Source organism: Prionailurus bengalensis, chromosome C2 (genome assembly GCF_016509475.1).
Source record: "Prionailurus bengalensis isolate Pbe53 chromosome C2, Fcat_Pben_1.1_paternal_pri, whole genome shotgun sequence".
NCBI lineage: Eukaryota > Metazoa > Chordata > Mammalia > Carnivora > Felidae > Prionailurus > Prionailurus bengalensis.
The window spans coordinates 151,880,975-151,898,659 of record NC_057350.1 but is presented as its reverse complement, the minus strand read 5'-3'; the positions used below and the strand labels follow the sequence as shown (position 1 = coordinate 151,898,659).

The following is a 17,685-nucleotide window of genomic DNA, read 5'->3' as shown; positions in this document are numbered from 1 at the left end:
CTGTTTACTACAGTCGTTCTAAAACTTTTTTCCAAACAGGTCACTTCCATGCGTCCCATGTAGTAGAACCCATCGGGAGAACCTGCAGGGAGTCGGTGAAACTCATGAAACGGTCTTTCTTTATGTATATGGCTTGGGTTTTGGTTTGTAACTGCATTCTTCCGTTTAAATTTTTTTTTAATGTTTATTTATTTTTGAGAGGGAGAGAGACGGAGTGTGAGCGAGGGAGGGGCAGAGAGAGAGAGAGAGAGAGAGAGAGAGGGAGACAGAATCTGAAGCAGGCTCCAGGCCCGGAGCTGTCAGCCCAGAGCCTGACGCGGGGCTCGAACTCACAAACTGAAGTCGGATGCTCCACCGAGTGAGCCACCCAGGCGCCCCACATTCTTCCATTTTAAATGAGCTTTACTTTCCCTTCCTCCTGCTGTTCATTCATTCAGATTCTTTCTTTTTTTCTCTCGTTAGCTCCCACCAGAGACTGAAAGTCCCCACAGAGAAGGGACTGTAAAAGTTCCACAAGGCATATGAGGATGTCATATAATAGATCGTCCATAAACAATAATAACTAACTTTTAAAAATACTCTACGACGTACAGGGTTCATCTGCAGGCACTATTTTATTCATTCCTCCAGGGTCATTATCTTGTGAGGGGCGGTGAGGGTGAACATCCCACAGCTAGTGTGCCCAAACCCAAACATCGTGGCCCCAGCTTGCGGGCTCTTTCAACCACTGCATGATAATAAGTACGTCCCAACTCCATAAAAGCAAACCAATAAACAACAGCAGCGACAAAGAGCCTTTCAGAATCCATGCTTAACACACTGATACCTTTAGAAGAGATTATAAAAACGTCTGACAAACACTCCAATTCATGAAATAGTTCCCTGCTGAATTATGAGCATTTCAAATAAATTTGGAAAGGATTTTAATTTTCAAAATGTGATTTTTTTAACCTAATTTTCTGTAAAATAAAGCACCCATATTATAATTCACCAGTTGTATATAAACAAAATTTAGGGGTGCCCGGGTAGCTCCGTCGGTTAAGCGTCCGACTTCAGCTCAGGGCATGATTTCATGGTTCATGAGTTCAAGCCCCGTGTGGGGCTTGGTGCTGACAGCTTGGAGCCTGGAGCCTGCTTCGGATTCTGTGTCTCCCTCTCTCTCTGCCCCTCCTCTGCTCATGCTCTCTCTCTCTCTCTCTCAAAAATAAACATTAAAAAATTTTTTAATATATATATAATTTAGTTCAACAATATCACACACAAAATATTTCATACTCAAAAGCTCCATGCATCCCTCAGGGTGGAGATTTAAAATTACAAACATATAAAGCCCTTGTGCAGAAAACTGTAGGGTGTTTTGAGGATTGCTTGGCCTTGACATGCTAAGGTCTCCAGGCCAACCCCAGAGGTGCTAAGGGATGTCTGATATGTTTAGCAGGAAGCAGATTATACCCAGGGCCCTTGCCCCATGTCAGCGGAGCAGAAATGGAGACCAGCGGAGACCCAGAGGTGGAGAGCATCTTAGGTTAATGTCCACTAGGCTATTTTTAGCACTTCTGTGTATGCCTCAGGGGAAAGGTCGCTTCCAGAGCCTGCTAATTCACGGTCAGGGTCAGCCGTAGAGACGCTGTGGGCTGAGTAAACCAAAGCAGATCCACTTGGGGCCTTGGCAGTGCCGACCGCAGTCCGTGGATGTCTCCCAAAACACATCTTCCCCTTACAGACCTTGGCTGCGTGCACAGCATGTGCTCGGTGCTGGGACATTGCAGTCAGGGGACAGCCCCTGCTCTTGAGCCGTTGTCTGCGCGGTCGTGAAAGAGGATGTGGAGAGAGGAGAGAACGGAGGGATGCAGGGTCCCCAGTGCATATTCCCGGAGGACTGAGAGCATGTGGTATTGGAGCCCAGGCGCAGCCTTGAGCTGTTCCAGCCAGGAAGCTAGACAGGGAGGTTTCCATCGGGTCGGGCATTCAGGGAGCCGGCTCTGTTTTTGCGGAGATAGAAGCCGGTCAACTTCTAGCTTCCGCCGAGGCCCGTGGTAGATGGGACCGTAAAAGGCGGAAGAGAGGAGCCAGCAGCGGGCTGAATCCCTGCCCGCCCTGGGGTGGGTGTTGAAGGCAGATGTGTGACCGCAGAGAAAACACAGTCCGCCCTGGAGCCAGGCAGGAGCGGCCTTCTCAGGGCCTTTCTCTTTTTGGCTTCCTCCCACAGCCCCGGACAGCCTCACATGGAGAGTTTGGCCTCGTCCCTGCAGCCTGTGGGTGTCCGTGTTCACTAACAAGTAGTCTTTACCAGCCCAGGACAGGTTCCAGAAATGCTCAGGGACTGGAGGTAGAGTGGCAAAGAAGACCCAAGCTGTGGTCAGGGTGGTGGCGGGCCAGGGGTGATGGGGGTGGACGGCCAAGGAAGGAAGCTGTAGTGTAGTTTAAGGGTTTAAAAGTGAAAGCTTCCTGGAAGAGCCCAGAGAGCAGAGGGGCCAGTCTGCCCAGGAAGCAGCCGGTGAGTTGGGCCTCCAAAGACCACCCAGAAGGCAGACAGGGTGACCGATTGTAAGGCCCCAGGGCCACACCTCTCCCCTCGGAGTGAACGCTCCCCGTGGCCAAGGCGGAGTCTGCTTTGCATCGTGGGGGTGTCTCTGTTGGCAGACTGTAATGTGAAGACTTGAGGACCTGTGGTTTATTTGGAGGTGAGCCCAGGAGACACAGAGAGGGGAGGGGACAGGTGACAGGAAGGGAAGGCAGGCAAATGACTCATTAAACAGGATGGCAGTTCGTCCCCACTGGGGAACTCAGTTCGTCCCCACTGGGGAACTCTTAAGAGCCAGCATAGAATACTGTCCTGCACAACAGGCAGGGGAGTGGGGAGACTTATCCACTGGCTTCCCCTGTCATTCGTTGAGGGCTGCATCCAGGGGGCTGGGATCGCCCCCCGCCCCTGGGGCAGCCCAGCAGTCTCTGGTAAACAGAGCACACCTCAGGCAAAGAATCACAAGTACTGGCAGTTGGGAGCCCAGAGGATATATATACCCTGAAATGATCCACAACGTCTGCTGCAGAGAAAATCAATATTGCCACTTACTGGCCATTCATAGCCTCACTGAGAGAGAGCCCGGGCATTTCTGGAGAAACCCAGGTGGGCTCTTTGGTCCCTGCCTTCCACACCAGCTGACTGATGCTATTGGGATGTGGCATTGGGAAAATGCCAGCAAAATAGAGACCCTTTTTCCCAGAAGAAGACCTCCATTACCACCACGGCAGGTGGAGCCCATAACAGGTAAATGATAATAACACCCTCACTGGCCTCTCTTCTGAATGTTTCCATGGCCAATGAGGGCAGTGTTGCTGTGGTCCAGAATAGCAACTATGGGGTAGATGGATACATATACACATGTATGGAGTTCGTGGTGCTGCCCTGTGACGTCAGATAAAAATAATGATAGTATAAGCCCATTCAATAGGTAGAAGATAAAAAAGGCTGAGGGGTAGCAGATAGTATGATCGATGCTTTACACAGGTTGTCTCGTAATAATCCTCTGACTGCCACGGAGGGCACACTGTCTCCATTTTCAGGTCAGGGAACTGGCACAGGAGGTGCTCTCTGACCAAGGTCGCCTGCCAGGAATCCCAGTAACTGGGGCTCAGCCCTGGATCTGCCTGAACCCACAGTCCCTGTTCTTCACCCTGCCCTAAAGCAGCCCAGGTATGGGCGAGGGGAAGAGTGCTATTATGACCGTCCCCTGCTCTGAACAGGCACATGTAACACCCTTGATGGGTGTCCTCTCATTTAAACCCCATACCCAACCAGGGGGGTATTAGCTGTACCAAGGCTGAGAGGCTCTCAGAGCTTTCTGCCCAGGCCCCCTGACTCCACAGCGTCTGCTCTCCCCTCTGCACAAGCTGGCTGTGGGGCAGAGCAGGCTGGAGAGGTCAGAGATGCAGCCCCAGCCGCGGGGGCCTTGTCCTGGGTGGGGAGAGGGCGCGGTCATGCGCATGATCTACCGGAACACGGATGGGGTCATGGAATGAGCCCGACAGCTGTCACACCAGGAGGACTCGGGGAAGGAGGAGGCCACATCTGGGCAGGGGAAGAAGCAAATGCTCTAGGGAAAGGGGGCCTAGGACGCAAGGCCTTTGAGGGGTCACCAGAGCTCTGCCACATGGAGATGTGCGGAGGGACCCCAAAGATAGCAGAACCAGCCAGAGAAAGGCAGGACCCAGGCCCTCAGGCTTCCGGGAGGGCTGTACTCCAATCAGCCGCCACCGGGCTCAGAATGCAGAAGCCCTGTGTTCTGACTCCCGGAGAAAAAAGGGAACTCAGGTGTCCTGCCAGCCTGGGCGGCTAAATTAGAACTGGGTCTCTGAGCTGAGAAGAATGTCCAGCCAACATCTGAATGCCCTTCAGGCTGTGGTTCTAAAGCAGGGTCCTGGCCAGGGCAGTCCTCCGTGGACAACACCGTGAAATACTGATAACCTTCATTTCATTACGTGAGACAGTAATCATCTAATGGGTAAAAATGAATCTGTGTTTTAAGTGGCATGTGACGGGACTCTGCCCCCATGTCCCAGCACAGCAGCGCTGTGGCCCTGTAGGCCTCAAGCCCAGGAGCTGGTGTCCACACACAAGTTAGTCCCCAAAGCCCCAGGATCCTCATCACCCAACCTCCAGGGGGTCCTGTAAGGCTCCTCATAAAGGAAACAGCTTCTGGTGGCAGTTGCTGTGCCCAAGGCCGGTGAGCTCTGCCAGGTACTCAGGGCTGAGAAGGACCGTGTACATGGTCCCCAGGCACATGGGCAGGACACGTTGTCCTTTTAGGCTCTGGCAAAAATAAGACAAGGCAACTTTCACCCCCTGGTGTGCAGATCAACCCTCGGGGCCCCAGTCAGCAGCCATCACAGATGCTCTGAGCAAAACTGAGCCTAGCTGAGGGCCAATCCAGACCATGACCCTGAACTGAGGCCTTCTCCAGCCTCACAGCTGACCAAGGGTTTCCACAGCACAGGCTATAAGGCAGGGCTGCTTTGGCCTTGGGTAGAGAGGCCCCTCATCCCGACTCGGCCCGTTATGGGCTCTGGGACCTTTGACAAGTTACGTAGCCTTGCCTACCTTTGTTCCCCCATCTGCAAGGTAGGATTGGGGATACCAACTGCTTTCTCCCTCAGATCCTCTTCAGAATGGGGCACGTGCCCTGAGTTGAAGAGAAACGTACATGCGGAACAGGAACAAACCCTCACTCCTCCACGACCCACACAGAACACTTCTGGGGCCAGATGTGTGGGGTTTTTCCATATCAACCAACTCGCTGACCACAGCCGGGTATCCTGCAATTCCATGCTGACCCTGTCTCCCTGGAGTGAGCCCCAGATCCCGCAGCCAAGGGCTCAGGACTGCATGACTTCGGATACCAATCACAAGTCCCAAGTTGTCACTCGCATTTTGACCAGCCAGCTATACTCAGGGTTCCCACGACCTCCTCCCGAGGTGCAGTAGTTTGCTGGAACGGCTCAGCTCACAGAACTCGGGGAAGTACTTATGTCCGTAATAAAGGACACAGATGAACAAGCAGATGAAGGCATACATAGGGTGAGGCCCTGGAGGGTCCTGAGCACCAAGGAGCTGGGGTGTGCCACTCTCTAGGCACATGGACGTGCTGACCAGGAAGCTCTCAGAACCCCCTACTTCGGGGACTTTTATGGAGGCCTCATTCTGTAGGCACAATTATCAACTCATTTTCCAGCCCTTCTTCCTTCTCTGGAGTGTGGGGGTGGGGCTGACGGCCCTAAGTTTCTACTCATGGCTTGGCCTTTCTGGTGGCCAGTCCCATCCTGGAGTCCCCCAGAGTCACCTCCTTAGCATAAAAGATGCTCCCAGAACCCAGGAAATTCCAAGGGATTTAATTTAGGAGCCCTGTGTCAGGAACTGAGGTCAGAGACCAAATGTTAGCAGGAACCTGGACAGAGTCTGGAGTGTGTGTGTGTGTGTGTGTGTGTGTGTGTGTGTATGCATGCCTATATCTTCTTTCACATATGCCTTTTCACAAGGCTGTGATTGGTGAGATCTGTCCAAGTGCCAAGGGCAGGCAGGGTGTGTTAACCTCGAGGGAGGCCAGGGAGGGTGATGGAATCATCTCCCATCCAACCAGGGGAAACCATGGCCCAAGGGCAAAAGGCCAGACCCGGGGTTGCCAACAGTAGCTCTCCCTTCACCTCTTCTGTGCCCAGCCAGCCTAGGGGAGGAGGGGGGCCATTCTGAGGAGGCCGAGGTGACCAACTACCCGGGTATATGTGCAATAGAAGCCTGATCTCTGAGTTTCTCCCCATCTGTGGAGCACTGGGGCCTCGAGGGACTTCCTGGGGACCTTCAGCTCTGCTAAAGAGGCGTGGCCTCGTGGACTTCCTAGAGTCCGCCGATCCAAGGACCCCCACAAGCCGGTCGTGGGGAAGAGACAGACAGCAGCCTCACCTTGCTGTCAGGTGATAACAGCCCTCTCTGGTTTCTCTCCTCCCACCCGCAGACCTGGCCGCGGTTTTGCAGAGCCCCGACGGGAACTGGGTGGCCCTGAAAGATGGCGCTCTGCCGCCCACCCGCCTGCTGGCCAAGCCCAAGAGTGGCACGTTCCAGTCCCTGGAGGCAGCCTCCCGCGTGACATCTGCCTACGAGGAGATGGGCTCCGAAAGTGAGGAGGACTTTGACTGGAGTGAGGCCTTGAGCACGCTGTGCCCGCGGCCCCCAGGCCTGCCCAGGAGCCCCCAGCCTCAGCCCACACAGGCCCAGGGTTCGGACCAAGGCCCCTCGGCCACCTCCGCCTCCTCCGGGCTCTCTCCCAACCCCGAGGCCATGTGCTCCGACTCAGAGACGTCCTCTGCGGGCTCCTCCCGGGAAGCTGGGCGCCGGGCCAGACTGTCCTGGTTGCAGAGGAAGGCCCCCAGGGACCCCGCCGCGGAGAAGATACGCCTGCAGGGAGAGCTGGACGTGAACTTCAACCCCCAGGCAGCCAGCAGGGAGACCTCGGACAGCAGCGAGCCCGAGGAGATGCCCCAGGCTGCGGACCGGAAGGCCAGGAGGTGGAGAAGGGCCCGTGTGGGCTCAGAGGAGCCGAGCGAGGAGTTGTCTTCTCCCAACGCCCATTGCCGGGGGCTGGATGCACATCAGGTAATAAAACCGGGTGCCTGCAGGTGCATGTACACGCTTCTCAGCAAGAGGTGCCCTTCTGCCAGCATGACTGGTGCCGAAAGGGCTGGGTTTAGAATTCACAGACCCAGATTCTCACCTTGGTTTGCTGGGAGGTAGCCGAGTGGCCCAGACAGCTCGCGTCACCTCTCTGGGGTTCCACGACCTCCTCTCTGGAGACGAGCGCCGACAGGTCAAAGTGGGTTTGCAGTGTTGCCCCCAGACCATCAGCGTCAGCGCCACCTGGGAACAAGTTAGAAATGCAAATTCTGAGGCCCCGCCCCACCCAAAAACCCTGGGGACGTGGTGCGGCATCTGCTGGAACCAGCTCTCCTGGTGAGTCTGCTGGACCGAAGCGTGAGGGCCGCTGGCTTAGGGTTAAAGGTATGGGGTCTAGAGTCAGGCTGCCTGGCTTCAAATCCGGCTGTGTGGCCTTGGGCGAGGGCTCAGTTCCTTCCTCTGTAAGTGTAGATGATTTTACCAGCCATTTCAAAGAACGGTTCTGATGCACGAAAAAGGTGAGGCTTATAAGGAACCGAGCTCTGTCCTAGACAGAGTACAGGGCTCAGTAAATATTATTCCAGTATGATAGCTCAGGCCACAGTTTACTCACATTCTGTGACTCTTTCGTCCACCTCACACCCCCTCTACGTGTCTTCAGTGGCCTTGCCAACATGAATTAGTTCATGAGCCTCCTTTGAGACTCTGTGATGAAAGTTACGGACTCTCTACCTGGAAAAATGCACCTGTACACACACACACTCACGCACCTGACACACACACAAATATACACACACATACACATACTCCCACACAGGCGTGCACTCGAATGTCATTTTACGTACAACATCACGTAGTTCGTGCACCCCCAACCAGATTAATTCTGTAGTCTCCAAAGACACCCTGCTCACTCGCAACTCTGTGCTGGGATCACGCTGTGCCCATGCCCCTCCCTTGCCTCTTCCCAGCGAAGTGCGACGCGGCCAACTGAATGTGGAACTTTGTGGAGCCCGCTCTCATCTCAATATTTTCTAAACTGAAAAGCGACACAGGTGGCCCGGAGAATTGAAATGACTTCATGAAAACAATGGGTTGCATTTGAAACTGAGAGTCTAATGGAAGAATCTTGTTAGGTTCCCCCTGCCTTCTGTAGGCTCACATTACTGTTGGGTTGACCTTTTATACTCCTAGAGAAAGCACACCCACTTCCGGAACCTCACTGCGTCGCCAGTAGCCCTCAGCCACCGTGCTCTGCATTCCTAGTTTGCGTCTAACCAAAAGCAGGCGCTGAGTCAAGGATTTGGATGCAGGTTTAGGTGGGAGGAGATCCCAGGAACCCCAAGAGTGAGCCAGGGTGGCGAGAAAGGCCTATTAAGGCTGACTACTGAGGCTGTGCTCTCCAGCAGGGAACCACTGAGAAGCCACATGGGACACGCCTCCCCCTGAGGACAGGAGCATTAGTCACAGTCTCCCGTCTCCCATTGGTAGAGAGTGGCCCCACCCAGGAGAGAATTAACTCGAGACACAAGCAGTTTCTGGAGAAATCCTGCAGGCAGAGACACCCGGGTCTGAGGTGGGAAACTATCCGTGGCCAGAAACTATCCTTCGGGACTTCAGGCAACTCAGGCACCTCCAGCGGATACAGGCTGGGACGTCACCAGTGGCTCCGACAGTGCCCTCTTGGGAATGCATCAGCCAGATCCCTGCTCTTGAGAGACCCCGTGGTGAAGATCGTTGGGGACTCAGAGGCCCTCGGGTCACAGAATCTGGCAGCGGTCCTGCCTGAGCTGCTAATGTATCCCCTAGAAAACATCCTTTCTTTGCTCCAAGGTCTCATTTGCTCCTCCGTAACACCAGACCATCATTATCTAGCTCAAGTGGAGACTGTCCTACAGAGACTTTGGGTGACTTACCTGAAGGGATGTTCTTGAGGGCTGTTGGCCTGACTCACAGTCAGGCATTAAATGCCGCGTGTCCACAACAGCTGGCTGCATGAAGCTTCCTATTTATTCTGAAGTGGCTTGAAAGTTGTCTTCCGGTGGCAATATTTGCGAGGCATCGATAGAGAGAAGGCAGGACCGGCAGAAAAGCGCTTGGGACCAGTGTCGCTTCTGCCTCCCTGCAGTGTCCTCTCCTCCCCAGTAGGTGGCAGTGGTGTTGCACCAACAGAGACTTCAAAACTGGCCCTCCTAGCTCTCCCTCTTAGTTTACTAGGGCAAGTCTCTCTTCTGTCTTCTCAAAAACAAAACTAAATAAAAATAAAAATACAAATACACACACACACACACACACACACACACACACACACACATCTCCATACTGAGGGATGCATGATTTTTTGAGAAAAGTATGAAATCCTTTGTATATATGTGTGAACATATATATACATGTATATATATATATATGTATTTTTAACTCTTTGCATGATTTTTATGCAAATTTCTATTTAATATAAATAAATATATATTTTATACGGTTAGATATATTTCACAAGGTTAGATCTTATATGTGTGTGTACATATATATATACATGTATATATATGTGTAGTTATTTTTAACTGCATGCTTTTTAACTATCCAAATTTATATTTAACATAAATAGATGAATGTAGTGTAAAAAAGTTGTGAACGTACAAATACAGTCCCCCTTGACCACAATCTAAATCCCTGCCACGTCCCCCAGAGTAACTGCAGTTGTGTTTATGCATTCGTACACATAGAGTACGTTTAGAAATACAGTTCTGGGGGCACCTGGGTGGCTCAGTCGGTTAGGCGTCCGACTTTGGCTCGGGTCATGATCTCGCAGTTCGTGAGTTTGAGCCCCGCGTCAGGCTCTGTGCTGTCAGCACAGAGCCTGGAACCTGCTTCACATTCTGTGTCTCCCCGTCTCTCTCGGTCCCTCCCCTGTTCATGCTCTGTCTCTCTCTGTCTCTCAATAAATAAACATTAAAAAAATTTTTTTTTAAGAAATACAGTTCTGGAAAGCGATCTGTATTTTAGCAAAACGGGCCTTTACTCTCCATATTCTCCCGCCACCTGCTATTCACAGTGATAGAAATGTCAGCGCACATCTCCACGCAGTGCCTGCAGAAGATTGCCTCCAGGTGGTCCCTGGAGAGGGGGCGGAGCATGGGAGAGGGAACAGTGTGTTCAGGGTGCAAGCAGGAAGGGTGCACTTCTGGTAGAGAATTTTAAAACAATAAGTTCAACAAAAGTCAGCCTTTTTGTTGTCACCTTGCGCCATGCCGGGACAATTCTGAGTAGCGTAACTTACGGTTAGGCCTTCAGTGGCTCTGCTCTTTGCTTTTCCGGATGATATGTGGTAAGATCTGACCTTATTTTTCTTCAAATGAAGCATTTGTCACCAAATCATTATTAAGTAATTCACCCTTTATCTGCTGGCCTCAGGTGTCCCCTTTAATATATATTAACCTTTTATTTCCATGAGCCTGGTTTCCTTATGCTCTATTTTCTTCACTGACACGGAAGTCCATTCATGTACAGATACAACTTTTTTTTTTAATTTTTTTTCAACATTTTATTTAATTTTGGGACAGAGAGAGACAGAGCATGAACAGGGGAGGGGCAGAGAGAGAGGGAGACACAGAATCGGAAACAGGCTCCAGGCTCTGAGCCATCAGCCCAGAGCCTGACGCGGGGCTCGAACTCACAGACCGCGAGATCGTGACCTGGCTGAAGTCGGACGCTTCACCGACTGCGCCACCCAGGCGCCCCCAGATACAACTTTATTTTCACTGTAATAACATCATAACGTACTTTGATATCCGGTAGATGATCTTCCCTTCGTGGTGGTTTTTGCCGAGGATCTTTTATAAAGTGTCTCAACTTGTCTCAGGCCTTTACTCACATAAATGATTTTTCACAATCTTCTCTTCCAGTTGAAGAAAATTTTAAGTTTTGATTGGATTGCTCCAAATGCATTTATCTATTTGGAAAAAATGTATGTCTGCATAATACTGAGGCGCCCCGTCCAACGGTGTCCTCCTTGTCTCTATTCATTTACTTTCTGTCAAGTTTTAGAGATTTTTTTTCAAAGCTCTCCTCTTTTTGTGAAGAAGTTTTTAATTATGTACATTTTATTGACATTGTGGTTGAGATCTCTTTTTAAATTTTTTTTTTAATGTTTATTTTTGAGAGATAGACAGAGTGTGAGCAGGGAAGGGACAGAGAGAAAGGGAGACACAGAATCCAAAGCAAGATCCAGGCTCTGAGCCGTCAGCACAGAGCCCGACGCGGGGCTCGAACCCACGAACCGTGAGATCATAACCTGAGCCGAAGTCGGACGCTCAACCGACCGAGCCACTCAGGTGCCCCTAAGATCTCTTTTATCCATTCCCTGTTCTGAGTTCTGACGGTGTATAGAACATTATTGACTTTATGTTTGTAATTTTATAACTTAGCCCTAATAGATTCTTAGTCCTAATAGTCTTTCCCGTGGTTCTTTTAGCGACTCCTGGTAGATGATCATCTTGTCCACAAGGAAGGACATTTTTATGGTTTTTTCCATGACTTACACTTGTTTGTCTTGCTCGTATTATGGCCCGGCGACAATCGTGTGCTATACTATGAAGGACTAGTGACACCCAGCGTTTGGTGTCTATCTTGCTGCGGTCCTTAGCCATCTGCTTCCAGTGGCGACTCCTCTCTGTTCAGCAGATACAGTTAAGTAAGTTACCTCCTGTACCTTTAGTAGATATTCCAAGACAAAGAAGCATCTGTCTGTTCCTGGCTCCCTCAATTATTTAAATCAGGAATGTGAGTTTTATCAACTGCTTTCTGCCATCCCTTGAAATGATCCTACAGTTTTTCTCCTGTTGATGTTTGTAAGTCCCATTAATAGAGTGCTTAATTCTGAAACATCTTTTCATTTGCTGCATAAATCTTACTGGATCCTGGTTCCTTTGTACAAAAACTGGTTTCTAGTCGCAGGTTTCCATTTTCATGCCATCCTGTTGAGCTTTGTCAGTGACTTGACAAAGACTCTCTGTTGTTTACTATTTTCTAGAACGCTTTATATGACTTGATAATTTTCTGAAAGGTTGGAGGAATTCACCTATAAAGCTATCCAGGTCTGCCCACAGCTTTAAAAGTGAATTTTATACGTGAAATATTTTATGTATTAGAATCTGTAGAAAATATATATTAGAAATACATCAGAAAACAAGAAAGTAAAATGAAAAAAATTAATATAAAAACAAAACAAAAAACCTTGAGATCAACTAATAAAATGATAATCTGGCTCATATATACATATATATATATATTCATTATATGTAACGTAATATATAGTGTGTGTATATATATGTGTATATATAATGAATTTCCCTCAAGTGCAGCTTTGTTAGCATCCCGTAGGCAATGTAGTGTACCCATCGTCAAACTTTTGCAAGTAACTTAGCATTCCCAATGTGATTCTCTTTTCAATCAAAATGAAGAGGTAATCAGAAGAGTAGATAACTTTCTCGTTTGTTTTGCTTTGTTTTTTTACTCTTTGTTTTAGTCTTACAGCATTGTGAACAATAAATATGGCTTATGTGATTTTGCTGTTGGGATTTCCTTTGTGGCCCAGTCCATGGCCAGTTTTCATGACTGTTTCATTTGTGTGTTTGAAAAGAACACGTATTATCTGTCTGTTGAGGAGAAACACCATGTACACAGGCACAATGTTGTGTACGTCAGCAAGATAGACAAGGCAGTGCCTCAGAAGCTCATGTTCCTTTGCCTTCGCGTCCGTCAGGCTTCATTCCCCTAACTCCCCACTCTTTTCTACTGTCGTCTTCATGCTTCTGTGGTTTTCTTACTTTCCGTCTCTTCGGACTCTGGCGACTCCCTGCAAGACACACCAGCGGGTACTGGAGGCTCCACCCCCTGCTGGACCCCTGCCCTTGCCAGCCCTGATCAGCGGGTAGAGCCATTGAGGGCAGAAGTCCCGTCCCACATTCTCTAACTGCACCCCCAGCCTCCAGTGTCACCTCACACATAACTTAGCACATGGAGTCGCTCTGTCATCTGTTACCATAGACTGCTGAGCACATTCTCTGACCTCTGGAACCCCAACCCCTGATGTCCGCCGATGGGATGAAATCCATGCGGCTGGATCACTTTCCCTCCAAAGCCCTGCAACAGGTATTTCACCATCTCTAGCCTTGGAGTGAGTAGACGCCTGAAGACATCCTAATTTTTCCTTTATGTGTAACGATTTTCTCTTCTCTTAGACCTTTGTTTGGTTTGCCATTATCCTTAAAGAGCAAACAGTTTGCCAGAACGGTAGTGTCTACTCATTTCATGCTGTTGCACATAATACAAAGACCTTTTTTCCTACACACTTAAGTATTGTTCCAACTCTAGTGTTTTCTTCTGCCATTTTGATTCTTACTTCTTCCAGCTCACCTGTAATTCTTATGCTGAATCTTGATTCTCTATCTTCCAGGTCTACAGCCCTCTCTTATTGTTTTCCCCTTCTCTTATTGATCTTTTTCTCATCTTTAGAATACCTTCCCAAGTTTGTCCTCCCCATCACTCATTTGTGTTCCCAGGGTTAATTCAGCTATAACCGTTGTCAGATATGAGTTCTAATCCTGCTGCCATGCCTGCAGTCTTCCTGGATTCTTTTGCATCAGCAGTCTCCCCGTTTTATCTCATGCTACTGCCTTGCCTTTTAGTCTGGGTGCTTAGCCCTCATAACTTTCTATACCTCTTCATTGAGACTCTGTATTATTATGCCCTAATGAAAATGCAAAACCACCATCAGACATTGTGCCCTACTTGTTAGTGAAATTTACGTGATGCCTCTGAGCTAGCTTTTGTTTCCTTTGCTCTGCAGTATTTTTCCATAAGTTCCATGTTAGTGTGTTTCTGTTAGTCATCGCTAAATGAGAATAATGCTGTCTCCACCGCATTGTTTACCAGTATCTAACATGCTCAAACCATTTCCCCTCTGCTAGCTTAAGATACAAGCTTTCTCCTACTCGCATTGTCTTGCTTTATGTTTCTTTGGACAAATGGCTAAGAACCTACAATATGTATATGTATGTTGAACGAATGAACGAGTGAATGAATGGAAAAGAACAAAAATCATTCTATGTTTCTACATGGTTTTATAGTCTCTGCCCCTGGTGCTTTATATTTCATGACCATACCTCCTAGGAGGCAACATGGTACCATGGTGAGCTCTTTCCTCCGCCCACTTGAATGTTTGAAGAAGATACTTCCTAAGTAGCTATAAAACAAGGAGGAAGTAAAAGGACTTGGAGTAGGGCTTATCTCTGGATGTTTCAAATGGCCAACACCACAACAGCTTGGATAATGTGCTTTTGTTTGTCTGGTGTTTTGTTTTGTTTTGTTTTACTGTGAGCATTTATCTTATACTCTGAACCAGGAGGAGGTACTGTTTGGTAGGAGGGTAACCAATTATCCTGACCACTTAGGAGAGGGAGAGAGTGGACGGGCCTCCGCAAACATTTTTTTTTTTTCTCTCCAGTTCATTTCCCTGGGCTTTGTACTTAGTGAAAATTGTTCCCATCCATTTACCAGTAATGAGCCGACTTCCATTCCTTTTCTGTTACGTAAGTTTTCACCTTTATCTGCATCTTCCCACACGGTTCTGGTGGAAAATTTGGAGAAGCTGTAGAATAATGTTTGCCAGATGCCATTTTAAAATGGAAACCTGCTAGTTAATTTTTCATTGATTGAGACGTCAGGATTGCAGGGGCTGCTGTTTTCAGTTTCCTCTGAGGTTTCACGTTTTGTTGTACTCATTAGTGAAACTTGTTTCCTTGGGAGAAATTTGCCCCCTTGTCTAGTGTGCTAGGTCCCAGTTATTCTCAAAAGACATTTTAAGAATCTCGCCACGTTGAGAAGCTAGTAATCCTTTATAACCAAGAATCTGTAAATATTCCTTTATTTTTGCGTGTTTATGCCTTGCCACGGAGAGAATTTAAAGTGGTTTCTATAAATGTAAACAGAAGAGAATAAAATGAAAATAAAAGTAGGACAAAGGGGAAATCAGGATAGGAAAAATAAATGAAGCTAGGAGTCATGTTAGTTCCCAATACGGATGCAGTGAGGTTCCTAATCACAGGCTCACAGTACCAAAAATTTGGCTCTGAGCTTTCCAGAAGACAATAGGAAGAGAATGATGCGAGCAGCTTGCTGAGTCAGGGAAACCATATTAGAACAGTAAATCCATTCCTTAAAGCGGGCTGCTCCTGGAGCTGAGATCCATGAGAAATTTATCCCATGGGTCCTCATGGAGAGAAGGCAGGATGTATCGCCCTTTGCTATAAATGGCTCCAAACAAGCACGCACATTGGAGGCTGTTCCTCACAGTGTCACTCAGCGTGAACCAGTATATCACCGCGGGCACGGTTCCATCAAGTCAGTCTATCAGGGGCCAAATACACCAACCTCTGCTGGTCCAGGTTGTTCAGGATTCAGTTCGGGATATGTGGAGGAGTGGATGGCTGCCCCCGCCCCAAGCCCTGGTTCGTGAGCGTTGTTAAGTTCCAAATTCAAGGGGGTGCTCTCTGACAAGTGCTAGCAAGACCCACGGGTATTGGGGGTAGTGTGACGCCCCCCGCATCCCGAGAACACTGAGGCACCCAACAGGTGCACCTCCCTCTGAGGTGTGCCAAGAGAATATCCCCCAAGCAGGCCCTTCAGTCTACTCCAGTTGAATTTGAATTGCCTCCAGTACACAGACCAAAGGGTGGTAATCCCCACACCCTGCCCCCAATTCTTCACCTCCAATTGTCTTTTTTTTTTTTTGATATTTTATTTATTTTTTTAAAGTAGGCTCCACACCCGATGTGGGGCTCAAACTCAACCCCACGATCAAGAGCTGCACGCTCTACCAACCGAGCCAGCCAGGCGCCCCTTCGCCATTGATTTTCAGACCTTTTCAGGCATGGCACTTTGCCTGAAATGCAAACTTAAGGAGAAGACAATATATAATATAACTGAAAGCAGAGCAGCTCTGAGACAGGGCTGGCCTCTGCCCTTGTCCCTTACTCCCACCTACACAACAGCCTAAGCAAAAACAAATAATAACCTGGAAACAGTTCCGAATGGGGGTGACCAATACCCCCCTCAACAGGAGCAAAATCTTAAGTATCTGGCAAATGATTCCCCTTGAACATGAGGACTGCTGGGTGTGCCCTCCAAGGTAACCTCCCTGCAGAGAACAGGTCTAGAAAACGAGGAGAGACGCTTGCTGAATAATGGTGATTCTTAATTATGTTTGTGTCACAGGCCCTATTGAGAACCTGATGAACACAGACTCCTCTCCCCAGTGTGTGTTGCAGGGGGCAGCGGAGGGTTAAAGGGGGTAGGGGGCGGTGGAGCATACACACAGTCACTCAAAGGTTTACATCCAATGTCAAGGAGTTTGGGGAGCAGGAGCTTCCCTGAGGCTCCACAGACTCTGGGTTAGAAGTCCTGCTGTGGAGGATTTTTAACCAGGAGTCATTAGACGTTAAGAATCATCCACCAAAAATGATGACATTAGGTTTGCAATAAGTTCAAATGTAGTCTTTATTTGGGGCAGATATTAAATACCAGGGCTAATTATCAGTTAAGGCCGTTACTTCTTTGTGGCAATCCAACCATGCTGACTCCGCAAGGAAAATGTTGGCCTCTCTATTCCAAATGGCTCGGACCTGAACCCAGCTCACTCAACATCATTAGCAAGTCTTAGAAACCAGTGAAAAGAAGGGGATCTGGAACATACTTTAGTCCCCGTACCCCAATCCCTGCCCTGAATGTCCTCACTTTTAGGAGACTCTTCCTCACCATTCTGACTCTCGTGCTGGCATTAAGGTCCTAGTCTAAATGGCCATCAGAATCCAAAGGTCACAGAACTTAGAGACTCCCCTCAATTGCAATGGAGAGTCAGAGAAAAAAAAAAAAGATGAAATCCACTGTTAATGATGCTTTATTCCTAACAGATTTCTCTACAAAGCAATAGACCAATTGTGGTCAGTATGAAAAAATACACAAATGATTCTGTCTCAAATGCCCGTCCCTCGAGTAAATACTGACCCGAGAAGCCCAGGCGAGTGATTTTCTAGCTGTTTTATATGGAACTGCCATAATTCTGGCCCTTTCAACAAGCAGCATGGTCTAATTCCGTCAGAGAGGAGATTATAAAGAGAGGGAACACAGACGAGTGGCAGAGCCCATCAGTCAGGGAACGATTTTCTGTTCTGGGAGAGGGAGATGTGCCCCAGATTAGATTCAGGTTTTGTTCATTTGGTTTTTTGTTTTTGTTTTTTCATTTTTTTTAGTGTTTATTTTTAAGAGAGAGACAGAGAGTGAGAGGGCAGAAGGGCGGAGAGAGAGAGAGGGAGACACACAATCTGATGCAGGCTCCAGGCTCCGAGCTGTCAGCACAGAGCCCGACGTGGGGCTCGAACCCACCAACCCACCATCAGGAGATCATGACCTGAGCCGAAGTCAGACGCTTAACCGACTGAGCCACCCAGGCGCCCCTTGTTCGTTCG

At 48.8% G+C, this 17,685-nt stretch overlaps 1 protein-coding gene across 3 annotated transcripts in view; it reads left to right on the top strand.

The window, feature by feature from the left end:
* The window catches only part of LOC122492129 (myosin VIIA and Rab interacting protein), a 375,178-nt gene that overhangs the window by 300,627 nt on the left and 56,866 nt on the right, over positions 1 to 17,685 (top strand). For all 3 annotated transcript variants that reach the window (XM_043595686.1, XM_043595688.1, XM_043595687.1), the window contains exon 10: positions 6,510 to 7,147. In XM_043595686.1, coding sequence (XP_043451621.1) covers positions 6,510 to 7,147 — 638 coding nt within the window. The remainder of the gene's footprint in view (positions 1 to 6,509; positions 7,148 to 17,685) is intronic.